General features: G+C 53.6%; 1 protein-coding gene across 15 annotated transcripts in view; it reads right to left on the bottom strand.

Moving 5' to 3' along the window:
• The window catches only part of DAB2IP (DAB2 interacting protein), a 202,076-nt gene that overhangs the window by 13,741 nt on the left and 162,624 nt on the right, over window positions 1-25,711 (bottom strand). For 14 of the 15 annotated variants that reach the window (XR_001412131.1, XM_014942895.1, XM_014942900.1 and 11 more), the window contains 8 exons: window positions 25,146-25,244; window positions 22,368-22,922; window positions 11,820-11,964; window positions 9,361-9,505; window positions 5,293-5,529; window positions 3,571-3,772; window positions 2,769-2,947; window positions 385-1,258 (listed from right to left, as the gene is read on the bottom strand). Coding sequence is in view for 14 of the 15 variants with exons in the window: in XM_014942895.1 (XP_014798381.1) it covers window positions 385-1,258; window positions 2,769-2,947; window positions 3,571-3,772; window positions 5,293-5,529; window positions 9,361-9,505; window positions 11,820-11,964; window positions 22,368-22,922; window positions 25,146-25,244 (2,436 nt within the window). In the remaining variant the exon portion in view is untranslated. The remainder of the gene's footprint in view (window positions 1-384; window positions 1,259-2,768; window positions 2,948-3,570; window positions 3,773-5,292; window positions 5,530-9,360; window positions 9,506-11,819; window positions 11,965-22,367; window positions 22,923-25,145; window positions 25,245-25,711) is intronic. The other variant, XM_014942896.1, reaches the window with a different exon arrangement.

The following is a 25,711-nucleotide window of genomic DNA, read 5'->3' as shown; positions in this document are numbered from 1 at the left end:
GGGATGAGAGCCTGGGCATGGAGAGGCAAAGCAGTGACAAGATGGTAGCGCAGGACAGAGGCATGGCTGCCATCGCCCGCCTGTCTCTGCCACCTACCGCCTTGCGGCAGTCACACGCCAACATGCCACGCAACGGAGGGACACAGAGAAGGGACGCTGGGCTGTGTCCCCTTCCCTGGAGCGCCTCCATCTCAGGCCATGCTGGGTGCAAGAGCCAAGGTCCATCCCCACATGCAGTGCCACCACGGGCATGGCACTGATGTGGCACCTCAAAGCCAAGATAACGTCCCCTCCCTTTGCAGCAGTCCCCACCAGCCAATTTCTTCTCCAAGTCCACGCGCTGGCCCCTTCGACACCCAGGGCCGGGACAGCCCCCCAACTCACCTGTTTGTGCATCGTGCGCTGCTTCATCTCGGGGCTGTCGCCTTTGGAGGAGGAGGACTGCTGCCGCAGGCGGGCCCCGCTGCCTGGCCAGTCGGGCGAGGAGGACATCATGCTGCCGCTGGAGGGTCTCTGGTACTGAACCGTGTTGAGCAGGGAGGGCGGCGTCCGGCCCCGGGTGACGGGCGGGGGCGGCGGGGGCGGCTGGTCTATCCGCCTCTGCGGTCCCGCGCTGTTCTGCCGGGGCATGGTGGGCTGGCCGCCCTTCTCCGTCAGCGAGAGCTGCCGGCGGGCCAGCTCTCCCGTCCGGCGGGCGAAGTCCTCGCTGGCGGCAGGGGCGGCGAAGCCGTGCTTGTTGGCCGTCAGCTCCTCGCTGTTGCTGTGGGAGCTGAGCGAGCTGTGGCACTCGGAGCCGGAGTCGCCCAGGCCGCGGGGGGAGAGGGGCAGCCCGGCGGCCATTTGGTAGACGGGGTTCTGGAAGGAGAGGGGCGCCAGGAGCTGGGGCCGGCCGGGCGCGCTCTCGCCGCTCGGCGTGGTGGGGGTCTGGCCCACCCGGCGCACGGTGGCCATGCCCGTCACGCTGTTCTGCTGAGTCCGTGTGGTCCATACGCCCTGCAACTGCCCCAGGGAGGACTGACTGTCATTGAGGGAGTCAGCCGTGCCCGGCGCGTTGGCCCCACTGTCCAAGAGCCGATTGTCCTGCAAGTCCACCATGGACAAACTCTTGCTGCCATTAGACATCTGCACGTCGGGCTCATTGGCCTCTGAGTAACTGGAGCTTCGGGCAGGCGAGGGCTGGGCCCCAGCAGACCTTGTGACAAAAAACAAGTCCTTGTTTTCAGGGGTTGGAGATGGTAACCGTGTGAAATCTATCAGACTGCGGGGAAGTCAGTGCGTAAGGAAGAGGAGAGGAAAACAAAACAAAAAAGAAGAGCTGTGAATGCTGCACCAGAGCAGGAAAACGAAATCACTCAGAAAAAATCAGCGTGGCGCAGCGGTGTGGGACGGGGACGTAACCCCTGGGGCAGGGCTGCCAGTGGGGAGGGACGGTGCCAGGGGGACGGGGGAGCCCGGGACCCCCCCATGGGATGCTGGCACAGGCAGGGGAGTGAGGGGTGTGTGGTGGTGGTGAGAGCCGTGCAGGAGGCATCACAGACACGCTCTGCCTCCCCTGGCTGCATCCACCCATCACCCTGACAGCACGTGTCACCCTTCCTGCATCCAGGCCTCTCTCGTGTCCCCTGCTCTGCTCCTGGGCAATGAGCTCCAGAGGGCACGCTGGCCAACGCTCGTACAACACAGAGCATCACGGGGGCCTGATCCACACCAGGAGACCAAGGGTCGGACAGAGCCGTAACAGCAGAGCTGAAGCCTGGACACTGAAGGTTATCCACCCATTCCTCCTGCTGAAACATTGATTCATGCAATATTGATTTCTTGGGGATAGGAAGAAAGAGCTTTGCAGTAGCTTAATGTGACTATGTCACTGATCAAAGATGGTGCACTGTAAGCAAGTATTTGGGTGAGAGCGTATTGTCAGAGATCCTCCATAGCATCAGATTTAAATAATTGCACCTCACGCTGGGAAGCATTAGAGATGAAAGCTCTGATTAGAGGAAGTCCAACGCCATTGCTGCCTTTCATTCCTAATTAAACTGTTAAATATTATGCAGTTTCCACTTACAAACTGTATTACTAGCACAGTCTTTCAATTTGTGTGGGCTCCATTTCATTTGCCACAAACACAAACATTATAGGTCTGCAAGAGAGTCATCCTCCCCATGAATGAAACTCCCTACGTAATTAGGGCAAAAACTATGTTAGGTGTCTGTGTCTGTGAATCAGTGCTCATCATCAAAAACACCCACTATTAAAAAAACCGGACAGAGCAGACTGGAATTCATCGTTAGGCCTGGCAACTGTCAGAGAAATGTCCAGATTTGGATCTCAGTGAATTCAGCACGTAACCCGTGTCCTACTAAGATGGCTGAGGCCAATCCCATAAACCTTGCATACTTGCAGACCTAATGAACTTCATGGTGTCACCCATCCCTTTGAGGTTAGCACAAACAAGCCCTCAAGTCCTCACAGGATGAACGTTTTGCTTCTGCAGCCACATCTCAACAGCTGAGACCAGAACAGCCAAGTCCTTATTTCCCAGACACCACATCCCCAGTGGCTCTCAGGGGACACAGGAGGGAGCCACGTGCTTGCCCTACCACCCACTGCTTTCTCTAGAGTCAGAGCTGAACTACATCCAGGGGAAAGCCTAGTCAATGGATCAGGCACCCCCACACTGCTCCCTGTCCTGCCTGTCCCCGCAGGTGCTCAGGCTTTGGCAGCAGATGAATATTCAGTATTTCCCAGACGACCTTTTATGCTCTTACCCAGATAAGTCATTCTCTATCACCATTTTCTGCAGCCCTGCAGAGATGCTGTTGCCAGCGTTGGGTGTGGACGCGGTGTGATCAGCCGTCACCGAGACCTGCACGCAGGCCGGGTTGCTGAGTGCTGAGTTGACGTCCCTCAGGATCCGAGGCAGAGGCCCGAGTTTTGTTGCAGTGGCCTGGGCAAAAAAAGAGAGCAGAATTACTACCAACACCTTATGTTTTTCTAGAGAACTGTGGGCTTTGCCAGTTGCTGGACAGTCTCTTCACCGAACCACATTAACAACATTCATTTTCTTCACCATTCACCCTCACTGTTGAGGGTATGGGATGTCCCACAAACCACGTGCTGCTGTGGGGCCGGGGAAGCAAGTGTGATTAACAAAGTTCAGATACAGAAGGTGACAATTACAGCCATGCCTGGTCCAGGTCTCTTGACAAAAATCCTTTGAGCTAAAAAGACACCTTTTGAATCTGCTGGGACAGAGAAAATCCTGGTGTTCAGCAGCTCTGCCTTCTCATCCCACATGCCCCTCCATCCTCACCCCTCCACGATGAGCAGCAGAGGAGGGGAAGAGCTGCACTCACCTGCCTCTGAGAAGGACGTAAAGAATGAGCTACTTCTGCAGCACGTGCAAAGGCTGGGAAGTGCTCGGGGTTAGCAACAGCTTTGCTGTGCACAGAAACAGCTAATGGACTGGTTCCTGCTGGACACGGGGAGGTGTGTGGTGTGGTACATAATGCTCAGCACTGGCCAACCATGCTCCCCTCCCCTGGCCTGCCCCTGTGACCCCCCCAATACCTGCTCCAGTTGGGAAATGACTTCCCAGAGCAGCGAGTGCAAGGTGGAGAGTTCCCGGCCCAGGTCGATGTAGCCTTCAAAGCCAGCCGTGTTCGAGATGGTTTCGGGATTGGAAATCTCCAGTAGAAACCTCTGCATGTTAGTCCATTCATGTTCCAGGAACTGATTCATAAAGGACATGTATTCCTCCTTGCTGCCAAACCTATCGAGACAGCAATGTGAATTTCAGCTAAGTTCTGTGAATAGAAGTGCAGTCAGTAGAAGGGGTGGGTACATACACAGGTAGGAATGCCAGAGCCTTCCTCTGAACCCTTCAAAGCCTTTGGGACCCCCGGGTTGCTAGCAGGCACCTGGTACACCTCACTGGTCACGGAACCAAAATTAACTCCAGCCTAACCCAGCTAAGTGCTCGTCAGCATGGGATCTCCGCAGCAGAAACGAAGGTGAAAGCTAGAGAAACAAAACTGCTCCTGGTAATGGAATGATCTTACTGCTGGGTCAGGGCACAGCCTCCAGAAATAGGACCTGTCACTGGAAATAAAGAAATCGCAAAGCCAAGCACCATCAACTGACTGAAGCCCAGAGAAGGACGGTGGTAGGAATCCTGTGCTCTCCCTGCTCTTCCACGGGCACTGAGGCTGCTGCCCCGGCACAACCTCCCCGGGACCACCCCGCGGAGCCAGACCCGCAGCGGGGCCAGCACGTTTGTCCCCATGGGCTTCCTGCAACCTCCTTCTGCCCTCTGAGCACTCCCCCCAGACTTCGCTCTCAGTTAGATGTCTTATTTAGAGCACAACAGGGAGGGCCTCGTGGTTCAACTCCACCAGCGGCGGCTGGTGCTGTGCCAGGGCCAGCGACTCTGCGAGGACGGGCTCGGCTCTGTGCCATCTGCAGCACAGCTCAGCTTGATCACTTTGGCTTGACTAATGTCAGCTTAGTTAAAGAGTCTTTCCTGCAAAGTGCTGAAAATCTGAAAACCCTTTAGTTAGGGATTGGTGAGGAATATAGAGAATTTCTGTCATCTGGTGTAACACACTTGCACGTCTTCCGTCCGTGTCCGCGTGCCCCTACGCGCATCCCCGGCTGGGAGCGTGCGTACTAAGCTAGTTCCCAAATCTAAGAAGCTTTGGACAGAAACTGTCCATTCATGTTTCGGAAAGCTCATCATTTTGTTATCGGAGCTCAGGATAAGTAGCTCAGAGCTGCAGCCAGTGGAAAGATTTTCAGAAATCTCTCACTTTGTTTCCATCAAACCAACGGGCTTAGTTGGAAATTGATAGTGTCCCTGTTCTCTTTTCATACCTTCCCAGTGCAGAAGCAGGGAAGGTCCCAGAGCTCGTGGGAGGGAGAGATCAGCTCCTGAGCTCTGCACACCACTGCTGCTGGGGTTCTGGTCCTGCTGGTGCCCAAGGGAGGCAAGCAGTGCCCTGTCACCAGCCGTGCCACACAGAGCCATCACGGGACAAAGGGCCGGGACGGTCCCGCTCGTCTGTGCAGTCAAAACAGCCTGTTTTCCTGCTCATAAAACATGTCCTGTTTTGGAAACTTAAATGCTCTCCCTGACCCTACAGTGAGGGAACGGGTCCCAGAGAGACGTGGGGGGAAAAGGCAACAGGAAACGAAGAGGCCCTTTCCATGGAGGACCGGGGCGGGCGGCGTGGGACTCTGCCGACACTCTGCTTCCCTCCCCCTCTCCCGGCCCGGCCCCGCGCCCCGGCTCACTTGGCAAAGTTGGCGAGGTTCTGGGTGACCTTGGCAATGAGGGTCAAAGTGCGTGCAGTGCGGTCATCGGGGTACTCCTGCAGGAGGCTGAAGAGGGACGGGGACATGATGGCTGGGCAGAGGAACCGGAGGAACAGGGAGGCACTGATCAGTCGCTCGCTGATGTCCGGGCGGCCTCGGTTGCTGCATTCTTGTCTCCACGAGGCAAAAACTTCTTTGAGCTCCCTTGGGAAGACGCTGAAACGGCAGAAGGACACACAGGGATGGTGAGTTCAAGGCCAGGGTGTTCAAACTGTCACACAGCAGTAACTGAACATGGTGTGTATCAGTCGTGGGGTGCGACACCCAGACCTGTACAACGCGGAGCCCTCTCACCCTGCTGATCTACAGCAGCACCGATACCTACACCCAGCACAGCATCTCCACCTTTTTTTTCTGCAGAGTGTCCATTAGGAGACTCAAACCACACAGAAAAAAAGCAAAGCTGCTCCGTGAAGTTGTAAGAGAAGCTGCTTTCCTCAGAGTACTGTTCCTGGTTGTGCTGGGTGCCAAAACCCCAGGCAAGTGGGAAGACAGAGATAGGAAACAAACTGTGCAAAGCAGCTCGTCTCAAGCCAGCTTGGCTGGGGCACGGGGCACCTGGGGCTGGGGGGAAGCTCAGCCACCCAGGTGGAGAGTGTCTCCTGGAGACACACAGCACCGCAGGACCCCCGGGGCAGGAACACCGGCAGCACGGGGTCACCCTCCCTCGGAGGGAGGGCTCTGCCCATTGTAATACTCCTGTTCAAGCACCTGGATCAAATCCCACTGTGACTCATACAGACGTGGATCCCCACCGGAGTTATTCCAGCCTTGTAGCTGCACAGACCTCAGCCCGGCGTTGCTGGATACCACAATTCCCCTGGGTCCGGCCGGCGCTCGCTGCAGCCCTTATCGCTGGAGAACGTGCTGCCTGTTTCTGCCGGGCCCTCCCCAGCTCCCTGCTCCCACCTTATCCTGTTCCCAGCGTGTGTTATTTACTCAGCTGGATGCCCCCAGCCGCGGGAGCAGCCTGGCAATGGGTCCCACCGCGCTGACGATGGTCCCTTGGGACACGGTTCCCTACCCACCCCGGGGGCTGCCCTGGCCAGCAACCACCCTCTTTGTCTGAAAACCAGAGCTGTTTACCCACAGAGCTGGATGGTACAAAAACAGACTGAAGAGGGGTCAGGCTCCATTTTAGGCCATAAATCTCCTTAACAAACAGCCATTTCAGAAGACGTTTTCCCCGTTTTTGCTGCAGGGACCTTCTGGAAGAAGCAAAGCAGCGCCAAGCTGGCTTCTCACCAGCCTGTCCCCCTCCCAGGACCGGCTGTCCTGTGGCTGAACCTCGCACGAGTCGGGGAGAGGAGAAAACCATGGGAGTTGCATGGCCAGACACACCACCCACCATCCAGAAGCAGCAAGAACAGGTGAGAGGCTCCAAAACTGAGAAGCACTGACAGCGAAGAACCCCCACGGCAGCACCCTCCAGGCCTCCAAACTCTGCTTCCCAGGGCTACGGACATGGACTTCTTCAAGCCCAAGTGAGTGGTCCCAGGCCTGGGGCTGCTGGTTACCCCAGCCCATGGGCACCCCACCATGCACTTCCCACCCCAGGGACAGCACAGCTGCCTTCGGAGGAGATCACTCAGCTGCTCTCCAGATTTTCAGGTTTCTCTCCGACCTCCTGACACAGGCAGTGACACTCCATGAAGTTCTCAGCAAATGCTCCCTCCCGGCTTCACGCTTTCACACTCATGAACTTTTACCCTGTGCTTTATAAATACCATTAGCCAACGTCTTCGGCTGGATAAATTCTCCTCTGTCTTTGGCTTGATCCACACAATTGGACAAAGCCCTTTTGCTTCATGGTATTTGCCCAGAAACAGGAGAATCCTTTAAGCAATTTAAGGCTTGAGCGATCAGGACAGGTTGTACAGTTACTGGAAAGTAAACCCTTGAAAATGCATGCGCCGGCTGCGTGCAGCCCGTGAGTGCTGCTTGCTGTCACAGGCTGGGGGACCATAAAAGTTTAATTGTGTAAGAGCGGATGGAATTCAGTTACCCGGCTTTATGTGACAAACGGGCCCGTAATTCATTACCCAACTTTCCAGTAACGAGCTTCCACATGCTGAATTTCTGCTTACACTGAAACTTTCCAGATGTCCAAATTATGTCATAATTATAACAATTTTCAGTTATTGTAAACCTCTTTCCTCTCTCTGACTCTCTCCAGCAGATGAGCATGCACGCGCTGGCACTCTATTTAAAGCAAGATCGTTAGCTGTCAGGGTACCTTGGCCAATCCTGAACCCTCATCAGCCCAATTAATCCCCAAGAACCGTTGAGCACAAAGGAGTGAGGGGGAACCACTTGGAGCAGCAGCTCAGCTGCGCTGGGTTCCTTGGGAAGGCAGGGCTGGAGGAACAAACTTCCCACTCATTCCTGACTTTCCTCAGGTCACTTTCCAAGCCTATTTTTAGAGTGACCTTTTAGTGCTGCTTTCAGTATTTTTAGGAAGACATTAATTCAAACAATTAGAATTCACTGGTGATTAAAAGCAGTGAATCCCTCCTGGGAGAGCAGGTAAACACCATTCCTGAGTCAGAGAGTTATTAATTGGCCCGGGATAAGGTATAGGATACCTGTAAGGAAATCTGCCCTGTGTGGTAGATAAAGGAAGGCTGTGTGAGGCTCTCTCTGCTGGTCCTCCCCCTGAGCAGTATCAGGAAAAGCAATTCCCATCCTGGTCCTGCAGCAGGGTGCCCTCAGTACCCTGGGAGATTACATATAATGAGTTTTCAGACCTCAACACAACAGCTGGGATAAGAGAGAAAATGAAAAACCCTTATTATCAGAGACTTCCTTCCCTCTGTATTATCCTTAGTTGATGTTTCACAACAACAGTGTTGCTACTAAACACATTAATAAAACCTAAGCCCAGACTTTCAGGCAGGAAGGCTGCAAATCCAGCAGTAAGACAAACACCATCATCCTCTCATGTGATCAGGACGAGAGTCCCTGGGTATGTTAGCAACAAGCAGAAAGAAAATATTTTTATTTCTCTAAGCAGAGTCACAAGCCCATTCTTTCCCCCTTTCAGGTCACCTCTGCAGGCAGTGTCTGCACCAGAGCCACAGGCCCCTGGTCCCCTGTCCCCAGGGCCAAGCAGCAGGTGACACCACGAGCACAGCCATGCCTGACGGCCACCTTCACAGCAGGATACAACTTCCTCACCCCAGTCCATTTTGTATATTCGGGCTTGTCCTGACTAGTTGCAAGAACCTTTACCCTGAGAACAACATGCCTCAAACTGCATACCAGGCCTCGGGCCAAGGAGGCCACGGGCTCCCCATCTCCGCAGCCGCAAGCACCCCGGGGCTGGGAGAGAGAGGGGTTAACCCAGAGGAATGCAGGGGCTGAGCCAAACAGCAACCCAGGAGCCACAGCATCCTCCTGCTGGGCTCCAGCACTCTGCAACAGGAGAACATCTGCCTCAACAAAAGCTCCCTGTGCTGGCGGGGCTCCCTGGCAGGCAGGAGGGGGTGTCACAGACCCTGCCTGCTGCACGGAGGGCTTCAAAACTTCACCTCATTCTTCTCCCTGGCCTGGGGAGGCAGGCAGAGCCCGACCCTCTGACCCAGACTGGATCCTTACACGGGGAGGAGACCCAGGACACGCATTTCTGCCCTTTATTCCAGACTTTCTATACAGCTGGCAACAAGTCCCTCTCCGAATTGGTCACACTGGCAAAGGCATTTCATGTTCCTCAACTCCACCACCCTGTCCCCGTGTCTCTGTGCCAGGAACAGCTGTGACGGGGAATCAGTGAGGCTGTCACATCCCCACAGCAGATACTTCAAACTTTGGCTGCTGTCTCACCCCTTGGCCATCCCCAGGACCACCAGGACCCCCGTCTGCACTGCAGGACACGGGCAGAGACCAACAGCCTGAAGAGAACTGGTGCCACCCTTGTCCCCTGCAGCTGTACTGCTTTTGCATTATCTGGGGACATAGAGAGGGGAGCGACACCCGCAGGATACCCACCAGTAGGAGTTGATGATTTTGCAGAAGGCCAGCTCGCAGCACATTTTCAGGTTGCTCTGATGCTCAGGGAGGTCCGAAGACGAACACTTACTGGGATCCACCTCACAATTTTCATCTGATTCGTACAGTGCCTTGATAAATTCCCCTGTAAAACAGACAGTGGGTGATGGCTTTTGGGGACGCGAGAGGCACAGCCTTCAAGCAATTCTGTTCATAAGCCCCCCTGCCCCAGCAGTTAGTTACCCTACTCCCCATCACAGAAGCAGGGCAGGAGAAAGGTCGGTGGCTCCCGGGGCAGGGGGTGCCCCAGCCAGCTCCCAGGACCTCCGAGGGGATGCAGGAGCAGCCAACACTGCCTCGGGAGCTCCCAAACCCCCCCAGCACACCCTGCAGAGAGGCACCCCTGCTCCCAAACACCATATTCCATCCCTCTTCCCCACTTGGCAGCTCTGCCTCTGTGGCTACGGGCTGTTGCATCAGAACATCACTGCCAAAGGGCCCGCTTCCTCGGCCTCCCCTGACCCCCCCATCGCACCAGTTCCAGAGATGCTCCCCTGGGCTAATCCAGTAGGAAGTACTCTGGCAAGTTCTGTAATTATTTGTAGGGTGGCCTGCTACTGCAGACTCTGCCCTGGCGCTGACGAGCCAGTGTGATTCGCAGGAGAAATAAGTAATTAAAGGAAAGAAACCATTTACTTGGTTTATTTTGAGCTGAACATCATACAAAATTAAATTAAAATACATCTCTGCATTTCCCTGCACTCCTGTTTGCTGCCTGACTGCTCCTCACCCTTATGGACACTCAGGCCGTGCTCCTGCTCTGCCAGCTCCTCGCCTCGTGCCACATTCACCCCGGGTACCAGGCACAGACCCTGGTTGGGGGGTGTCCCCACTGCCCTGACACGTGTCCAACCAGGGGGGATTGCAACCATCAATCCCAGTCAGCACAAAGCAGGGGCTGGGGAGAGTGGGGAGCGGGATACTGGGGATGAAGAGGCAGCGCAGGGACCTGCAGGGTTGGGTGATGTTCTGGGAGAACGGTTTGCATTGGTTTTATTTCTCATTCCAGCTGGTTTGCTCCCCTCCCAATTCCTGACCATCTTGGATTTTCCCATCCTCTTGTTTTTTGCCCACTCTAGCCTGCATTCCTCCCCTATTGCCAAAACAGATTTTAATTACGTACTGGAGAGCCTCTCCAATGTATTTTCAGCTCTGCCAGGGAGCTCTGGAGCCTCTCTGCCCGCCTGCAGGTGATGCCTGCTGTTATTATCCGGCCCTATTACTTGCTTGTGCTCCCTGGTTTAAAGGAAAGCACTATGCTGTATTGTGTTACCTTGTGACACACAGATGAATCATTTCACTGATAAAAGGTCTACACAGAATCAGCGCCGCGAACAGCCAGCGAGAACCGCAGGCTCCTCCTGTACTGGATGGAGCTGGCTCGGCAGCATTTGCATCGAGCCCTGAAAGGGGAATATTTCAAAATTCTCTGCCTTCATTAATCTCCTGGCTTTTGAGAAATTTTATAAGGTAATCTACTTACAGCCTTGCCTTCAACCAGAAAGCATTACAAGGCATAAATAAATAATATTCCTTTTCCTATTCTTGTGGGCTATCTGTTGGTTTGACTGAATTTGCCCAACGATCTCCCCTTCCTCAACTCTGTCATTATTATTATTACCTTAATAAAATATTTACGCTTCTTTGCACCTTGCTAAAATTACACAAATGCACTGGTAGGAACCCAGCATACTGAAAAATTAACGGCTCAGTAGAAAGTGGGCCCAGCCTACTGCTAGGATGTGGGTCCAAGCCGGCCGCCCTCGGCTGAGGTTCAGACACGAGGCTTCAGAGGCAGCCTCTCCCCATCCTCCTGCTGTGCTGGCTGTGCTCAGCCACGCACCAGCTCCTTCCTGACCTGCCCAGAAGCAGAAGCTCTAATTGTTTTCATTTGCATCAAGAGAAAAATTTTTGGAGCAATAACCATAGCCAACACTTCAGAAAAAACAACCAAAAACCACTGGGAGGGTTCCCAGCGCGATGCGGGAGGTGACTCTCGTCACCAGGACTCAGGAGATCCCATCTGACTCCCCGGCGCCGTGAGGAACGGGGGGAGCATCTCTGCGGGGGTGTGCAATCAGGGGGAGGGCTCCATCAGCCACCCTGACAGAAGACTTGGCAGGCAGCATAATGCCTTCAAATATCAATGTGTTATCTCCTCTGAAAGCAAATTAAAGCGCTAACTCAGCAGTGACCTTCACCTGGGAGCAGGGAGCTGCCTCCTGCGGCCGAGGCTGTGCCCCGGGCTGGGATCCCACTGCCAGAGAAACCCTCCAGCAAGTACATGCTGGTGCCTCTGATGGCCATCAGGGCTCAGCTGACGGTCTCCACCACCCAGAGCACCCTGCAGCTCAGAGGAGGACCCCTCTGGGTGAGACTTGCCAACCCCCTATACGTACCTAAGGCATCTTGCAAGTATTTCTGCCCCACCAGCTTCAGGTATTCTTCGATTGCTTTGGTGGCCAGTGTGTTCTCCCTGAAAATGAGATGCTCATTCTCACCACAGCGATCAACTTCAGACATCATCAGGTCAGTCAAGAAATCCTGGAAAGCAAAGCCCATGGTGGGTCACCAAGGCAGTGACATACGCCTCGTTCAGCAGCCTCCCCTTCTCCAGAGAGGTGTCACCTCGGGAGGACACCAGAGGCAGTGGAGGTGCCACGGGTGCTCCCCGGTGTGCATGATGTGCCAACACCAGCCCCACTTCTCTCCTCTTCCTCCAACCTCACGGAGACGAGAGGAGACATAAATCACTGGAGAGACACAACCTTTGCACCCCCAAAAATGACTCAGTCCAGGCACACAGCACTTTTGAACCTTTTTGGTCAGTTCTCGGTTAGGTCTCAAATCAGCCTCATATTTTTGTGGCTGAAACATTTTCTGTGCTGTTCCCTGTGGCTGTGTTTGGTGAGTAACAGGGGCACAATGAGATGTCCTGAGCTGTGCCCCGCAGTCAACAGCGGAGAATCAAGCCTGTAATAGGGCATCAAGATGCTCAAACGTCCTGCTTCCTTAGTATTCATGGAAATAAACAGCACTGATAGGACACACACACACATTTTGGGCACATTTTTGGTCTGACATGCACACAGCCAAACGCCAGGCGATTTTATAACCCTCTGTGCTGCAGAGTGATGGAAGGGGTGGGCAGGAGCAGAGCACACACTGCCCCGGTCAGCAGCTGGGCCACAGAAATGCAAATTCTAACCGAAAAACAGCGCTTCAGCCCCAGCTCCACGTCTGCTTCAGCAGCAGCGTTATCTGATGGGAGAGGGTCACGTAGCTCCCCGTGCATTCTGCTGAAAATCCACTACGTGGTGTGATATTTAGTGTGCTGCAGCCAGCCTTAATGCAGGAGAAATGGCATGCAGCTTTTAATGCTAATACATATTCAGCTTGTGTCCTCTGCGCCGCTAATGGGAAAAGCAGCCCTGGGCCCCTGCCCAGCTCCTGCCCGCGCTGGGGGGCTGACAGGGGGACCCCGGGGGACAGAGGGACACGGGCTGCTGGCACCCGGTAAATCACATGCCTGAAACCTCTCGCTGCTTCCCCGTGCGGGAGGCAGAGCAACGCTGACATACAAATTCACTTCTACAACCAAGGGCACCTTTTTTCACACTGCCTTCCTCTGAAACAAAATAATCTGCTCGGTAATAACCTTTCACTAAGAAATTCTCCTTCATTTGTCACGACCGTACCAGATGGAAGCTGTTCCCGGCAGGGGCAGCAGGAGCCCCCCAGGTCCTGTCCCCGCTGTCCCCATGGCAAACCCAGCTCCCAGAGCCCCCTGGGCTGTGACCATCAGTGACCATCACCCAGGCTGCTCCAGCCCCGCTGGGGAGAGGGGACACTCAGGTCCCTTTCCCTGCCAGCGGGAGGTTTGCAAGGCAGGCACTTAGCTCCCTTCCATTTTTCACAGGGACACTTGCGCATTGGAAGTTTAATCAAGGTTTCACAGACAGCTCCACCTCAACCCAAGGGACCCAAACCATTTAATCCACAGGCCCTTTGTTACTCTGCTTGTGTCCCAGAGAAAGGAAAATCCCAGCGGCTGGCAGGTACGTCTCCCTCTGAGCAGAGGAGAACAGGGGAGGAAGGCTGGTACCTCTGCAGCCCAACTCTCATCCCGTCTCTCCCACGAGACTGGGACCAACAGCTGCCTTGACCTTCCCAGAAGAGCCTCCAAAAAAGCCAGAGGAGGAGCTTTGGAGAAAAAGAAAAATGACACTTCCATTATTTCTTCAGCCAGAAGATCCCCTTCCTCAGATCCTGCCATGTCAGCGATGCTCCGGCAGCTGCAGAGGCAAAAATCCCCCCCTGGAAGCAAAGCACACGCCTCCCCCCACTATTTTCTCTCATTTTGCCCCTTTTATCAGCCAAGCTGGAATGAAACTTTAAACCCCTGCTCAAATCCCGTTAGCTGCTATCTGGGTAACTCTGTCACCTTTATCTTCCCGGGGCTCTCCTGGGGTACGTTTCAATTCCAAACCACAGCTCAGGCTGACACAAGGTGCTGATTCTTAATTAGCAGCCGCTGACCTTGGCTTTGCTTGATTCTCTATCCTGTCACTTTCCCAACATACTAATTATCTCAGGAACACTGAGTTTTATAGCTTCTCTCAGCCAAGTGTTTGCTTTTCCCCTCTCCTGTCAGCTGAGGACTGGCTGCCACGGGATGCGGGGCCAAGCTGGGATGCACAACCCAACGGCGAGCCAGGGCTGCCGGGCGGTGGAAACCCAGGGGCCAAGTTTTAGCCAGCAATAGCATGAATTCTGATGATTTTAGCTGATCTACAGAACTCACTAGAATTTAAAATGAAGCAAAATTCCAGCGTGGGGCTCAACACAAAGCCGGAGAAGATCCCCCTGAAACCTCTGCTGCGGCCGTTAGTCCCTACGGAGCACCTGCAGCTCCACAGCTGAGAAAAACGATCCCTTGTCTCCAAAGTGGGAAGAAAAGCTGCTGAAATCCCCAAGAGCTCCGTTACGGCGCAGCTCCCAAAGCTGGGGTGTAATGTGGCAGAATCCAGCCTTGTTACTGAGCAGGGGATGGAGGCGAGGGCCAGGAGAGCCAACAGCATCCTCCCAGCCAGGGCTTCTCACCGTCCCCAGCAGGTCCAGCCTCTCTAGGCTGCAAGGAGCATCCTCCTGGGCTGTATGAACTGTCCCTGAGATCCACCAGGGACCAAAATACCCACAAGCCAGCATCCTCGAGTGAGATCCTCTGCTCTCGGTGGCCCCGCGGAGCTCTGCTGGCCACAGGAAAGGGACCTCGGCCCTGGGTCAGTTCCCATGACATCCTGCGATTCCTGTCCCAGGGCCATCTCCCAGATCTTGCCTTCCCTCCACACAAAACAGCCACTTCGGCTCTGGATCACACGTCTGGTATCTCTGCCTTAAGTACGCCAGCAGCCAGCACTCGGAAGACACAAATGGAATGCAAATACTTGTCGAATCCCTCCGGGGGCCTCACTCACCCACATACAAGGCTCTGAATAAAATGCAATAACTAAAGCCAATAAAACTCCCTGTTTCTGAGCAGCAGAGATCAGCAGGGGGTTGTTTTCAGTTAGGGCCCCTGGCAATGGAAGAAAATAAGATGCTTTATTTCATTATATCGGAGTTGAGAGGGGAAGGAAAAGGTCTACAGTAGAAATGAAGGGCTGTGGCAGCGCTCTGCAGGCTTGCTCCCGTGTTTATTTTAAGGATATTTGCCTCAGACTGGACACAGCTGAACCTGCGCGACTTCAGTCGCTTCACATATGCTGATAAAGAAGAGCAATTCATAAATAAATAAATTCAGAGCATGACAGCACAAGGCTGCGCTGGTTTCCAGCACTTTTCAAATAAACCACGCATGAGCCCACAGCTGCGTGTGTCATCCTATGGCAGCTCCTCCAGAAAGGCACCCAGCGCAGCACCCGGTCCCCGCGGTGGGGACAGTCCTCAGCACCTCCCTGGCCTAAAAACATTCCCATTTCCCCTGGGTCTTGCATCTGTTGAGCTTCAGATGCCACTTCTCCTGCCCCACCTGGGTGAATTCATCCTCCTGTCCCAAACCACAACCAAAGAGCATCTTCCTGCAGGTGAGGAAATACCTCCTAACCTCTGCCTCGTCCCTGGCACACACGGCAATTAAGGACGTCTGATTAAGTAAGTCATCTCGCAGCAGGACTGTGTGAGGATCCCCCAAACCTTTGTCTGGAGGAGCTGGAAGGAGAATATGGAAATAGGGGTGATGCCCTGGAAACGAGGACACTGCAGCCTCGTGTCCCCCCGTGCGATGTCCCTGCAGGTGACTTCCCCGTGTCAGCAGACATCGGCACCAGCACCGTGCCCTGGGGGGGGCCGAGTTTGAAAAAGCTCATTGAAAAGTGAAATCCACCGACAGAAAAACCAACACCTGCCCAAGAACACAACCCCACGACGCCCATGTCAATGGGGCCAGGGAAGCAGACTAATTGCAATGCTCAAACACAAAAAGTGGGAAGAAAAAACTTCCTGGCACGGCGGCGGTGACAGCAGGGGCACTTCCTCAGCACAGCAAGCCAAGGAGAACACAGGTCTGGCAGGAGGTATCCTGCCCCCATCCAGCAAGGATTTTGCTCCTCGCCATCCCGAGGAAGGTCCTCCAGCCCCAGGGATGTGTGTCCACACACGTGGGGGTGTCACCGAGCTGATGAGACCCGTGTCCCCACAGACAGCACTGGGGTCAGGCACCCTGCTGGGCTGGAGCTGATTGTTCCCAATATTGTAACTGACTGATGGGCAGATTGACTTTGAAATAATAAGGTTCTCCACATCACAAGCCTGATTAATAGGATTGACTTAACCTTAAGAGGATTGAATTGATAAAGGTAATAAGATTACTGCTTATTTCAAAGACTAGCCCAGAGTCCAGCTGGGCTTTTATGCAAAGGTGGAACTCACCAGGGGCTGGTAGGGCTGTAGGTTACAGGTGGACGAGTGTCAGGACACACGGAGGTGTCAGTGCTTTGGTGGCAGAGAACCGTGGGGCTCGGTGGTGCTGAGCTGTGTGAGGAGAATGGCAGAGGGGCAGCCACTGCATCCAGGGCAGACCAAGAACCCCAGTCCCCAACTCTTCACCACCACCCAGTGGATCTGGGCTGGACACCCCTCTGCTGGGAAATGCAGTGACGTTCCCTCCTTTGAGAACTGGAGCCCACCCTTGATGGTGTTTTCTAATTCTCCCTGGGAAAAGGAGGTGCAGTGGCAACACGAGGGTTAACGCACAGGCATTTATATCCATCACCTTGTGCAGGGCAATAAGAAAACCTGAGGGATATAACACTAACTGTGTTAACTGCCCCGACACCCAGAACACTCACCCCTGCAGCTCCCCCTCACCCACTTTTCTCCATCCTTCCAACCAGCCCCACTGCCGCCTTGAGGGAGAGGGGGGAAACCGGTGGGGGTGCTCATAAAACTGATTAAAAAGCCTTCTCAGCCCAACTATGGCTGCTATAAAATATCATCGGAGAGATAAACTCTTTGTGGGTAAAATGATAAGGCTGGTGCCCACCTCATCTATGGCTGAAGGCGTGCAGCGTCCCTGCTTCCCTGCATCCGCAGCCCCCCCAGTGCAGGTAGAGGAGCACCCCCAAAAAGGACCCACCAAGCCCTGGTGCCACCAGCCTTCAAGCCCAGCCGTGCTAGGCATCTCCCAGTCCCCTCCCTGAGCTGACCTGTCACTTTTGGGCAGCTCTGCACCATATCTGCAGGTCCTGCACTTAAACTGGCACTGCCAGCAGAGCCCAAACCCGACACCCCCCTGCACCACCCAGGAGGGGACATGGGGACCCCAACAAGCTGGCGCGGGGGGAGTCAGTACATCTGCTCAGCTAAAGCAAATCCTCACAGCATAAACAAACAGGGCCACATGTTTATCCTGCACTCCATTCACAACACGATAAATATTTATTTCAAGTGAGCAGCTGGTTAGTTAGAGCTTTGTCTAATGCTGGGCTTGATCTGCCGACCATTTGGACAAGAGAGGATTTTTTATATATTTATGGTCATGAACTCGGCTCCGAAAGCTGTAAGACAGCCCCGAAACAAATCTGAGCCTGGGAAATATTCTGGAAGCATGGAAAGTCAGAGCGGGTCTCGCTCTGGGAAGGACACAGCCTGTCCCCAACCACATCACTCGGGCCACATCAAGCCCTGCTAACGGAGGGGTGAGCGCTCCCAGCACCACCAAGCACGAAACCAGAAATATTTGTCATCATGACCATGTGTCTTTTATCTGTGGGTTGCAAAACACATGAAAATAGTCAGGCGTCTCTCCCCGCCCTTACAGGTAGCATTTTACCAGCGTTCTCACTGGGAGGATGGAAGCACACACTTCAGGGACAGATGCTGAGAGCCTGAGTCTCTGCGTTCAGCCACAAAACCGTGTCCCTCTTACAGCACAGCGATGCCTCTTCTAGACCCAGCTCCCATCAACACAGACACTCAACAACCGCTTGCACTGGTTTGGTGCTGGATGTTTCTCAGACTTTCCAGTGGCTCCAGCAGCCAGGCTGTTTGTGCTTTTAACTTTATCAGAAGTCCTTTCCCCTCCCTCTCCACCCGTTCGCCTGGGCAGCTGCTCAGGGGGTTCCAGGGGCGCCTGACACACACCAAACCCTTGCACAGCACTGCAGGGATTGAGCTCTCCCCCTTCCCAAACAGAGATCAAAGGAAGCATGCACTTGGGACCCCAGAGAGGACTCTCTGCTTTCATTCTCCACCCAGCATAAACAAACAGGGCCACATGTTTATCCTGCACTCCATTCACAACACGATAAATATTTATTTCAAGTGAGCAGCTGGTTAGTTAGAGCTTTGTCTAATGCTGGGCTTGATCTGCCGACCATTTGGACAAGAGAGGATTTTTTATATATTTATGGTCATGAACTCGGCTCCGAAAGCTGTAAGACAGCCCCGAAACAAATCTGAGCCTGGGAAATATTCTGGAAGCATGGAAAGTCAGAGCGGGTCTCGCTCTGGGAAGGACACAGCCTGTCCCCAACCACATCACTCGGGCCACATCAAGCCCTGCTAACGGAGGGGTGAGCGCTCCCAGCACCACCAAGCACGAAACCAGAAATATTTGTCATCATGACCATGTGTCTTTTATCTGTGGGTTGCAAAACACATGAAAATAGTCAGGCGTCTCTCCCCGCCCTTACAGGTAGCATTTTACCAGCGTTCTCACTGGGAGGATGGAAGCACACACTTCAGGGACAGATGCTGAGAGCCTGAGTCTCTGCGTTCAGCCACAAAACCGTGTCCCTCTTACAGCACAGCGATGCCTCTTCTAGACCCAGCTCCCATCAACACAGACACTCAACAACCGCTTGCACTGGTTTGGTGCTGGATGTTTCTCAGACTTTCCAGTGGCTCCAGCAGCCAGGCTGTTTGTGCTTTTAACTTTATCAGAAGTCCTTTCCCCTCCCTCTCCACCCGTTCGCCTGGGCAGCTGCTCAGGGGGTTCCAGGGGCGCCTGACACACACCAAACCCTTGCACAGCACTGCAGGGATTGAGCTCTCCCCCTTCCCAAACAGAGATCAAAGGAAGCATGCACTTGGGACCCCAGAGAGGACTCTCTGCTTTCATTCTCCACCTTTTAATCATAGAATGGTTAGAGTTGGAAGGGACCTAAAGATCATCCAGTTCCAACCCCCCTGCCCTGGGCAGGGACACCTCCCACCAGACCAGGTTGCTCCAAGCCCCATCCAACCTGGCCTTGAACCCCTCTCCAGGGATGGGGCAGCCACATCTTCCCTGGGCAACCTGTTCCAGTGCCTCACCACCTTTGCAGGAAAGAATTTCTTTCTGGTATCTAATCTAAATTTCCCCTCTTCCAATTTAAAACTGTTCCCCCTTGTCCTGTCACTGCACTCCCTGACAAAGAGTCCCTCCCCAGCTCTCCTGTAGCCCCTTCAGATATTGGAAGGATGTGTTGTGATGCGGCTATGAAGGCCAGGAGGAAGTAGGTATTTTAGGAGAAAATTCAGCTACAGTCCTTGTCCTCCTTCTGCCAGGCTGTGGCTGGCACGTGGCATCACCGACCCAGCACCACGTCCCAGCTCTCCTGTGCGGGAGCCCCTGCTGCGTGGCTCGGGGTGGACACATGTACCCAATCGGTCGTGCCTCATTAAGGGATTACACCATATTTACAGCAAATCGCTACAGGAAAACAAGGCCTGAAACACTGCAGGAGCAATTAGCTGCTAACGAGTCTTCATAGATAATCTACCGGACACTTGTTTCTCACTCCAACTGTAATTGCTGCTTTAGCATCAGCTACAGCAGCCAAGAGCCACCAAAAAACCCTTTATCAGCAAAATAAATTAGGGGCTGCTGATTGCCACGTCTGCACTCCTCAGGGCAGCGGGGAGCTCTGGAGAGGTCCTTGGAGTGGCTCTTGGCAAGGCCCAAGGATGGGGAACCCACCTCCAGCCCGGGGAAGCTTCGGGGGGTGAGAGGAGGACAGAGGAGGAGGGGGCACTGCATGCAGTGCCGGGAAGGGGGTGCTCATCACTGCCTGATGGGGCTCAGGTCGTCCCCCAGCACAGCCTGGGACCCCGACCCACCTCCCACAGCCTCACCCAGCAGCTCCATGGCCCCCCCACTGGGATCTGTTCTCCTCCCAGGCTCTGAACCCCACTCCAAACCTCACCGTGCCCTGCCTGGGGACACGGGTGTTTTACCTTCCTGCTTGGTGTCGCCTCCCAACCAGCAGACATTTGGTGCTGGTGAGTCTGGGCTGAAGGAACCGTGTCCTCAGCAGCAAAACCAGATGCAGTTTGGAGCCAGACCTGCCTTCCCCGGCACACACAACCACCTACAGACCCTCCTGACCTTCAAACGACAGAGAACCGAAACAAGCTGTGTCTCCTGCAGACTGGCTGGGAATAAAAAGTGAGAAACTGTTGTTTCTGTGTCAAAACTCCAGGGAGATGCTCAGCCAGGTGATGCTGGGGAGCGGGAGAACACGGCAATCAGACCTTTGTAAGGGCATGGACTCGTCCTGTCCCATCCTCCCTGGAGTGGGCCGACAGGGGCTGCCCCACGGAGGGCAGGGGCCGCAGCTCCAGCAGAGACCCCCCGAGCAGCCCAGGCACCCCCTGCCCTCTCCTGGGGCTGTGTCCCCTCCCTGGGTCGTGGTGCTCGGCCACAGAGGTGTACCCATGTCACACAACCAGGGCAAGTGGCTGCTGCCATCTCCCACTCCGTGCTTTTTTACCTTCCTGCTGCTTTTCCCTTCCTCTGCTCGTCCAGCTCCTCTCCAGAGGACACACCACCCCATTCCCATGCTCCAATTACTCCTGTTGCTCCGAGAGCTCTCTAAACCCTGCACTAACGCTGCCAGCAGCTGACAGGCAGGGACAGCAGAAGCTCTGTTTTAGGGGGAAAATGCATCGAGCCTGTTTACTGCTTGCTGTGTCCCCTGTGTGGAGCCTCTGGGATCCCAAGCACGGATGCAGACACACGTCTAGAAACACACTTGCTCTCTCTGGAGCCTCCCCGGTACCGATGGCAGGAGCAGTGACAACAGCTCTCAGCCATGCCCGCACGTGATCCATGGCGTGGGGATCAGGGAGAGCCCTGAAGCCTTTGGCAGACACTGACAGGGTCTTCCATAGCCATGTCATTCCACAAGAGCCCTGGCACCAATGCCACCAGGGCCACAGAGCCCCCGGTGCACGGGGGGGACAGAAGGCAGGGCTGTGCCCAGAAACCACACGCTGATGGCACCAGACCCCAGCACAAGGAGCGAGGATGGGGACACCAATGGTGCCCTCCTCGTGTAACCACACAACACTATTTCACAGGCTGTGAGCCACAAGCCACTTCTGTCCCCACCGAGGGCAATGCAGCCGAGGGGACCAGGACTGGCATCCTCCCCTGTGCTCCTGGGGCCTGACACTGATGCTGGGATCAGGAAGGCTTTAACCGAGCTATTTTCTCTGCCTCTGCAACAACAGGCCGGCGGCCCCGCAATCCTCTCAGTGAGCTTTGCCTGCCTTGAACTAGATCAGGAGGCCAAGCCACTTCTCTGCTCGACAGATGGTAACTAAATCTAATCCACGAGCCCGGCCACGTTCCCTGCAGCAGCCGCAGCCGAGCCTGGCGACTGCCCCTCAGGTGAGGAGCCCACGTCTCTGCAGCGCCAGAAAAGCTTTAGAAACCTTGCTCTTCCCTGCAGAGTTCAGGGAGATGTTAACAGAGAAAAATGCTGATTTAACTCCTGCAGTCCTGGCACTGCCCACCACGGCTGTGACACGCCAGCTGAGGATGGAAGGATGCTCCTCCATGCCCCGTGTGCCAGGGACCTCAGCACTCGCCTGTGCTCTCCAGTAAGGTGGTCTCCAGCTCTGCTCACCCTGCCTCTACCCCCACAGACCCCAACCAGGATTAAATCCCACTCTCTGCCTCCTCCTGGCCTGCTTCTCCTCCAGACCCGGCAGGGGATTCCCAGCCATGAAGGATGTTCAAAGCAGCCCACAAAAACTGAACTTCCACCACTCCCAAGTTGGCTGGCACCAACCCTGCCAGGAGCACTGCCCTGGGAGCACCCCAGGACCCCCACACCCCCTCACACCTCCCCTCCAAAAGCATCAGGACAGACTTTCACGTTGGTGCCTGTTCACATTGCTTACTTTTACACCGGTGCCTGTTCACAAAGTAGAGCCTGACCCCTGAGCCTCCAGAAGGAGAGAAAAACGACTCCATCGGTATCTTGTGGTCCCACCAACCTCTTTGATAATTAAGCAGTTCGTATTGCACATGTCACCAACTTGTTTGTAATTAAAAGTGAAAATAGGGTGTGTTAATGATGGCTAGGCCTGAAACCCAACCCATGTGGTGATTTCCAACACAGGACTCTGCTCCTGGTGGACTCTGGTGGGACGCAAGGGGCGACGAAGGGTCTTACCTTGGCCTTGCCTGTACTCTGCAGGATGTGCACCAGCGCGGACGCCATCTCCTCTTTGTTCTTCACGCTCAGCGAGGGCTCCAGCACCGAGCACAGCACCATGTAATTGTTAGTGATGTACTCGGCAAACTCTTTGTACATCTCCATGGGAAGGATGCTCATACTCTGGTAGCGCGACTTGATGCGGATCATGGGCCCCGGGGACTTGCCCTTCCCGGGGTTGGGGCTGACCACGGGGTACCATTTCTCTACAAACTGCCGGCCCGTGACAGAGCTGACGGGGATGTTCACCTGTCCTATGAAATTGGTCTTGTCCTTCTTTTTCTTCTTGTCAGTCTCTTTGTATAAGTGCACCGTAATGTTTTTGAGCGATGGGAGGTTATTAAATTCAAAGTGCTCCCCCCAAAATACATTATCAGTTTTCAATTTACAGGTAGTTCGTGCATAAAGAACGTCGTCCAGGCATAATTCACACAAGTACTTTTTCTTAGCTGGCAGGTCCTTGGCTTCAATAATCCATAACTTTAACATATTCTCTACCCTTCTGCTGTTGTCCTGAAAAAAAGATGCAAAGAAAAAAAGGTCAATAAAAAAAACAGAAAGCCAAGCACAACAAAGCTGGAGATAGGAGTTAATTATTTCGGATGTGCTAAATGAGCAGAGGTTTAATTACATTTTATTTTAAGGAAATACTGGCTCACAGGAATGTGCATAATAACACTACTTATGTTAATTTTCCAAATATCACCATGCTCTCCATGTCTGTTGGTGCCAATTAATGTAAGGAACAAGGAAGATAAAACCCCTCCAAATCATAAATGTACCATTTCCTCTTCACCGCCGTGAGGGCCTGAGAAGAAGCTGAAAGAACCTCCCTGATCACCAATGGCTTTTGCAGGACAGAAGCTGTGTCAGAGGCATCTCACAACCACCTCCTTTTTTAGCAGAGCTGCTTTACAGCACACTGAAGCACACTTGCTTTACTGTTAACAGAGCAATAGTAAAGGGATCTGAACGCACCCCCAGGGATCACCTCATCCATGGCTGGAGCACAACCACCTCCAGCAGGGGAAGCAGCACTTACAAACCTTGCCATGTTTTAGGGCAGAATTCCAGAGCACCCAACTAAAACATCGAGAGGAGTTATGAGAGGCAGAGTGAGTCACACAGGACAATCATTACAGCTCAGAAATAGAAATTTGGCTCGGGTACCTTTTAAACACTAACGGAGAACAGGATACTGTGGGTCTTTAAGAGCTCCCCAGTGATGCTGACCTCATCCTGGAAGAACATCCAGGGATGTTCGTTGCAGGAGTGACTTGAAAGATAAAGCACTGGGAGCTGAACCACTCACTGCTCAGGATTCTGCAGAGCCCTGTTTTGTTTGGAAAACCCCTCACTGAACCAGGAACCGCGGCTTTCCCTGCTCAGCCAAGGAGTCTGGGCAGGGACCTTTCTACTGGAAGGCCACAATGGGGTACTGTAGGTTCAGGAAGTACATGCAGGAACTACACAAGAACACTGAATTCCTGACAGAAACACCAAGTCAGATACTGAGAGTTTATTGTCTACGAACTCAGAACAAAGACGGAAAGTTAGCCATCAGTTACTGGCATGACTGGAGATGAGGGCACACTTCCAATTGGATTTCCACTGCACGCTGCATCTCAAAGCCACAGTGATGGGCCCAGCCCCACCTCACATTCCCAGCACTTTTCTCGTGGTAAGTGTGACCATGCAAGCCTCACACAGCTATTTCAGATCATTACTCTGTGCTGCTGCATCCGAGAGCACCAGAGTCACTGAATTCCACAGGCAGGGACACTCTGCTGGAGGAGAAACCCATCTCTCCCCTCTGCTCCTCCCGTTCTGAGATTGAAGGAAATGTTTTATACTGACATTTGTGCTGGGAACAGCAAACTCCGACATGGAGGGCTCCTTTAATAACCCGCTGTGCCTGGACCTAACTCATATACACAGTTACGTGGCTCTGACACCAGGAATGAATTCACAGGATCCCATCATTTGTGTCTCCTCTGCTCAGCAGAAAAAGACTTGTTGATTGAGCTCATCAGCTGTGAAATCCTGCAGCTGATCAGTCCCGATCAATCTTTGGTAGCTAACTCCAGTGCAGAGAGGGAGAAGCAGCTGTAGATTTTATTTTAGGATGTGCTTAGTTTTAGTGGGTCATGAAAGCATATTGGGTGTCCCTGTGTTCTAGTGAAGAGAAGGATTTCTTTCCATCCAACCCCGGCGGGGATGACTCCACCACCTCAACTGACTGGGGAAGGGAAAGCTGAGGTCCACCAGTGCCTCAGAGAACTCACCGTGATGGGCATCTGAGTTTCCCCATCCCTAAAGCAGACGCTGCAAAATACTACAGGAGTCAGGGAGTGTGATGTGTCAACTCTTCGGACTATTCAGTCTTGCACTTTGCTGGCCGCTACCTGACATCTGCCCCGGAGCTTTTGGGAGGTGGGAAGTCCTACGTAAGCAGCAAGTATCATCAGTAACAGAGCAAGACCAAAGATTCTTCAGGTCTGATCAATTCTTAGCAACAGCTGAAGCAGCATGTGCTGAGAAAAGCTGGGGGGGGAAATAATTGGTACTTGCCTGTAAATATAATTGTGGAAGAAAGCAATATGGAAAAAGGCTGACCCACAGTTACACTTACTCGCTGAAATGACAATACGTCCCCTGCTGATACTATGCACTGGGCTATAAAATGTAATAACGAGGAACTGAACTATAACAGAGGCAATTCCTCAAAGCCACTACCTTATTTGGGTGCACGGCACGCCGCAGGTTTTCCATCCATTTATCTCGCTCTGCTGCAGAACGACACGAGAAGCACTTACTTCCTGATGAAGTCGTCACCTACAGGGAAAGGAACAGGATTATGTCTTGACCAGCACACTGCAGATTGTGATTTGGGGGGAGAGGGGGAGTTAGGAAAGATGCTAGAGGATTTTTGTTCTTTTTTTTTTTTTTTAAAGTAAACAGCTTTACCCAAGCATGAAGCAACAGCCCCTAAGGCTAGCGGAAAAACAGGGCAACTCTGTATGTCACAGAAATAATCATGGAAGCAAATTCCAATTACTTCTCCTCTTCCACACCAGAAAACACTAGATAATGGGCCCCATGCATGCGCCGCTTTAAACCCCCAAGTTCCACAACTGAGAGAGTGCAAATCCTTAGATGAACTACAGATAAATTGCAACCGCTTGGCATTCCTCCAGATCCAGCCCAAAGCCCGTGACAGTAACAACCCATTCCTTGTTTTCAGCACAACATCAGGCCAGGAAAGGCTGGTTTCCTACCTTCCCCATCGCTTCTGAAGGCCA

The sequence above is a fragment of the Calidris pugnax genome, unplaced genomic scaffold, assembly GCF_001431845.1.
Source record: "Calidris pugnax isolate Ruff unplaced genomic scaffold, ASM143184v1 scaffold102, whole genome shotgun sequence".
Lineage (NCBI taxonomy): Eukaryota > Metazoa > Chordata > Aves > Charadriiformes > Scolopacidae > Calidris > Calidris pugnax.
This window is presented reverse-complemented; position numbering and strand designations above follow the sequence as displayed.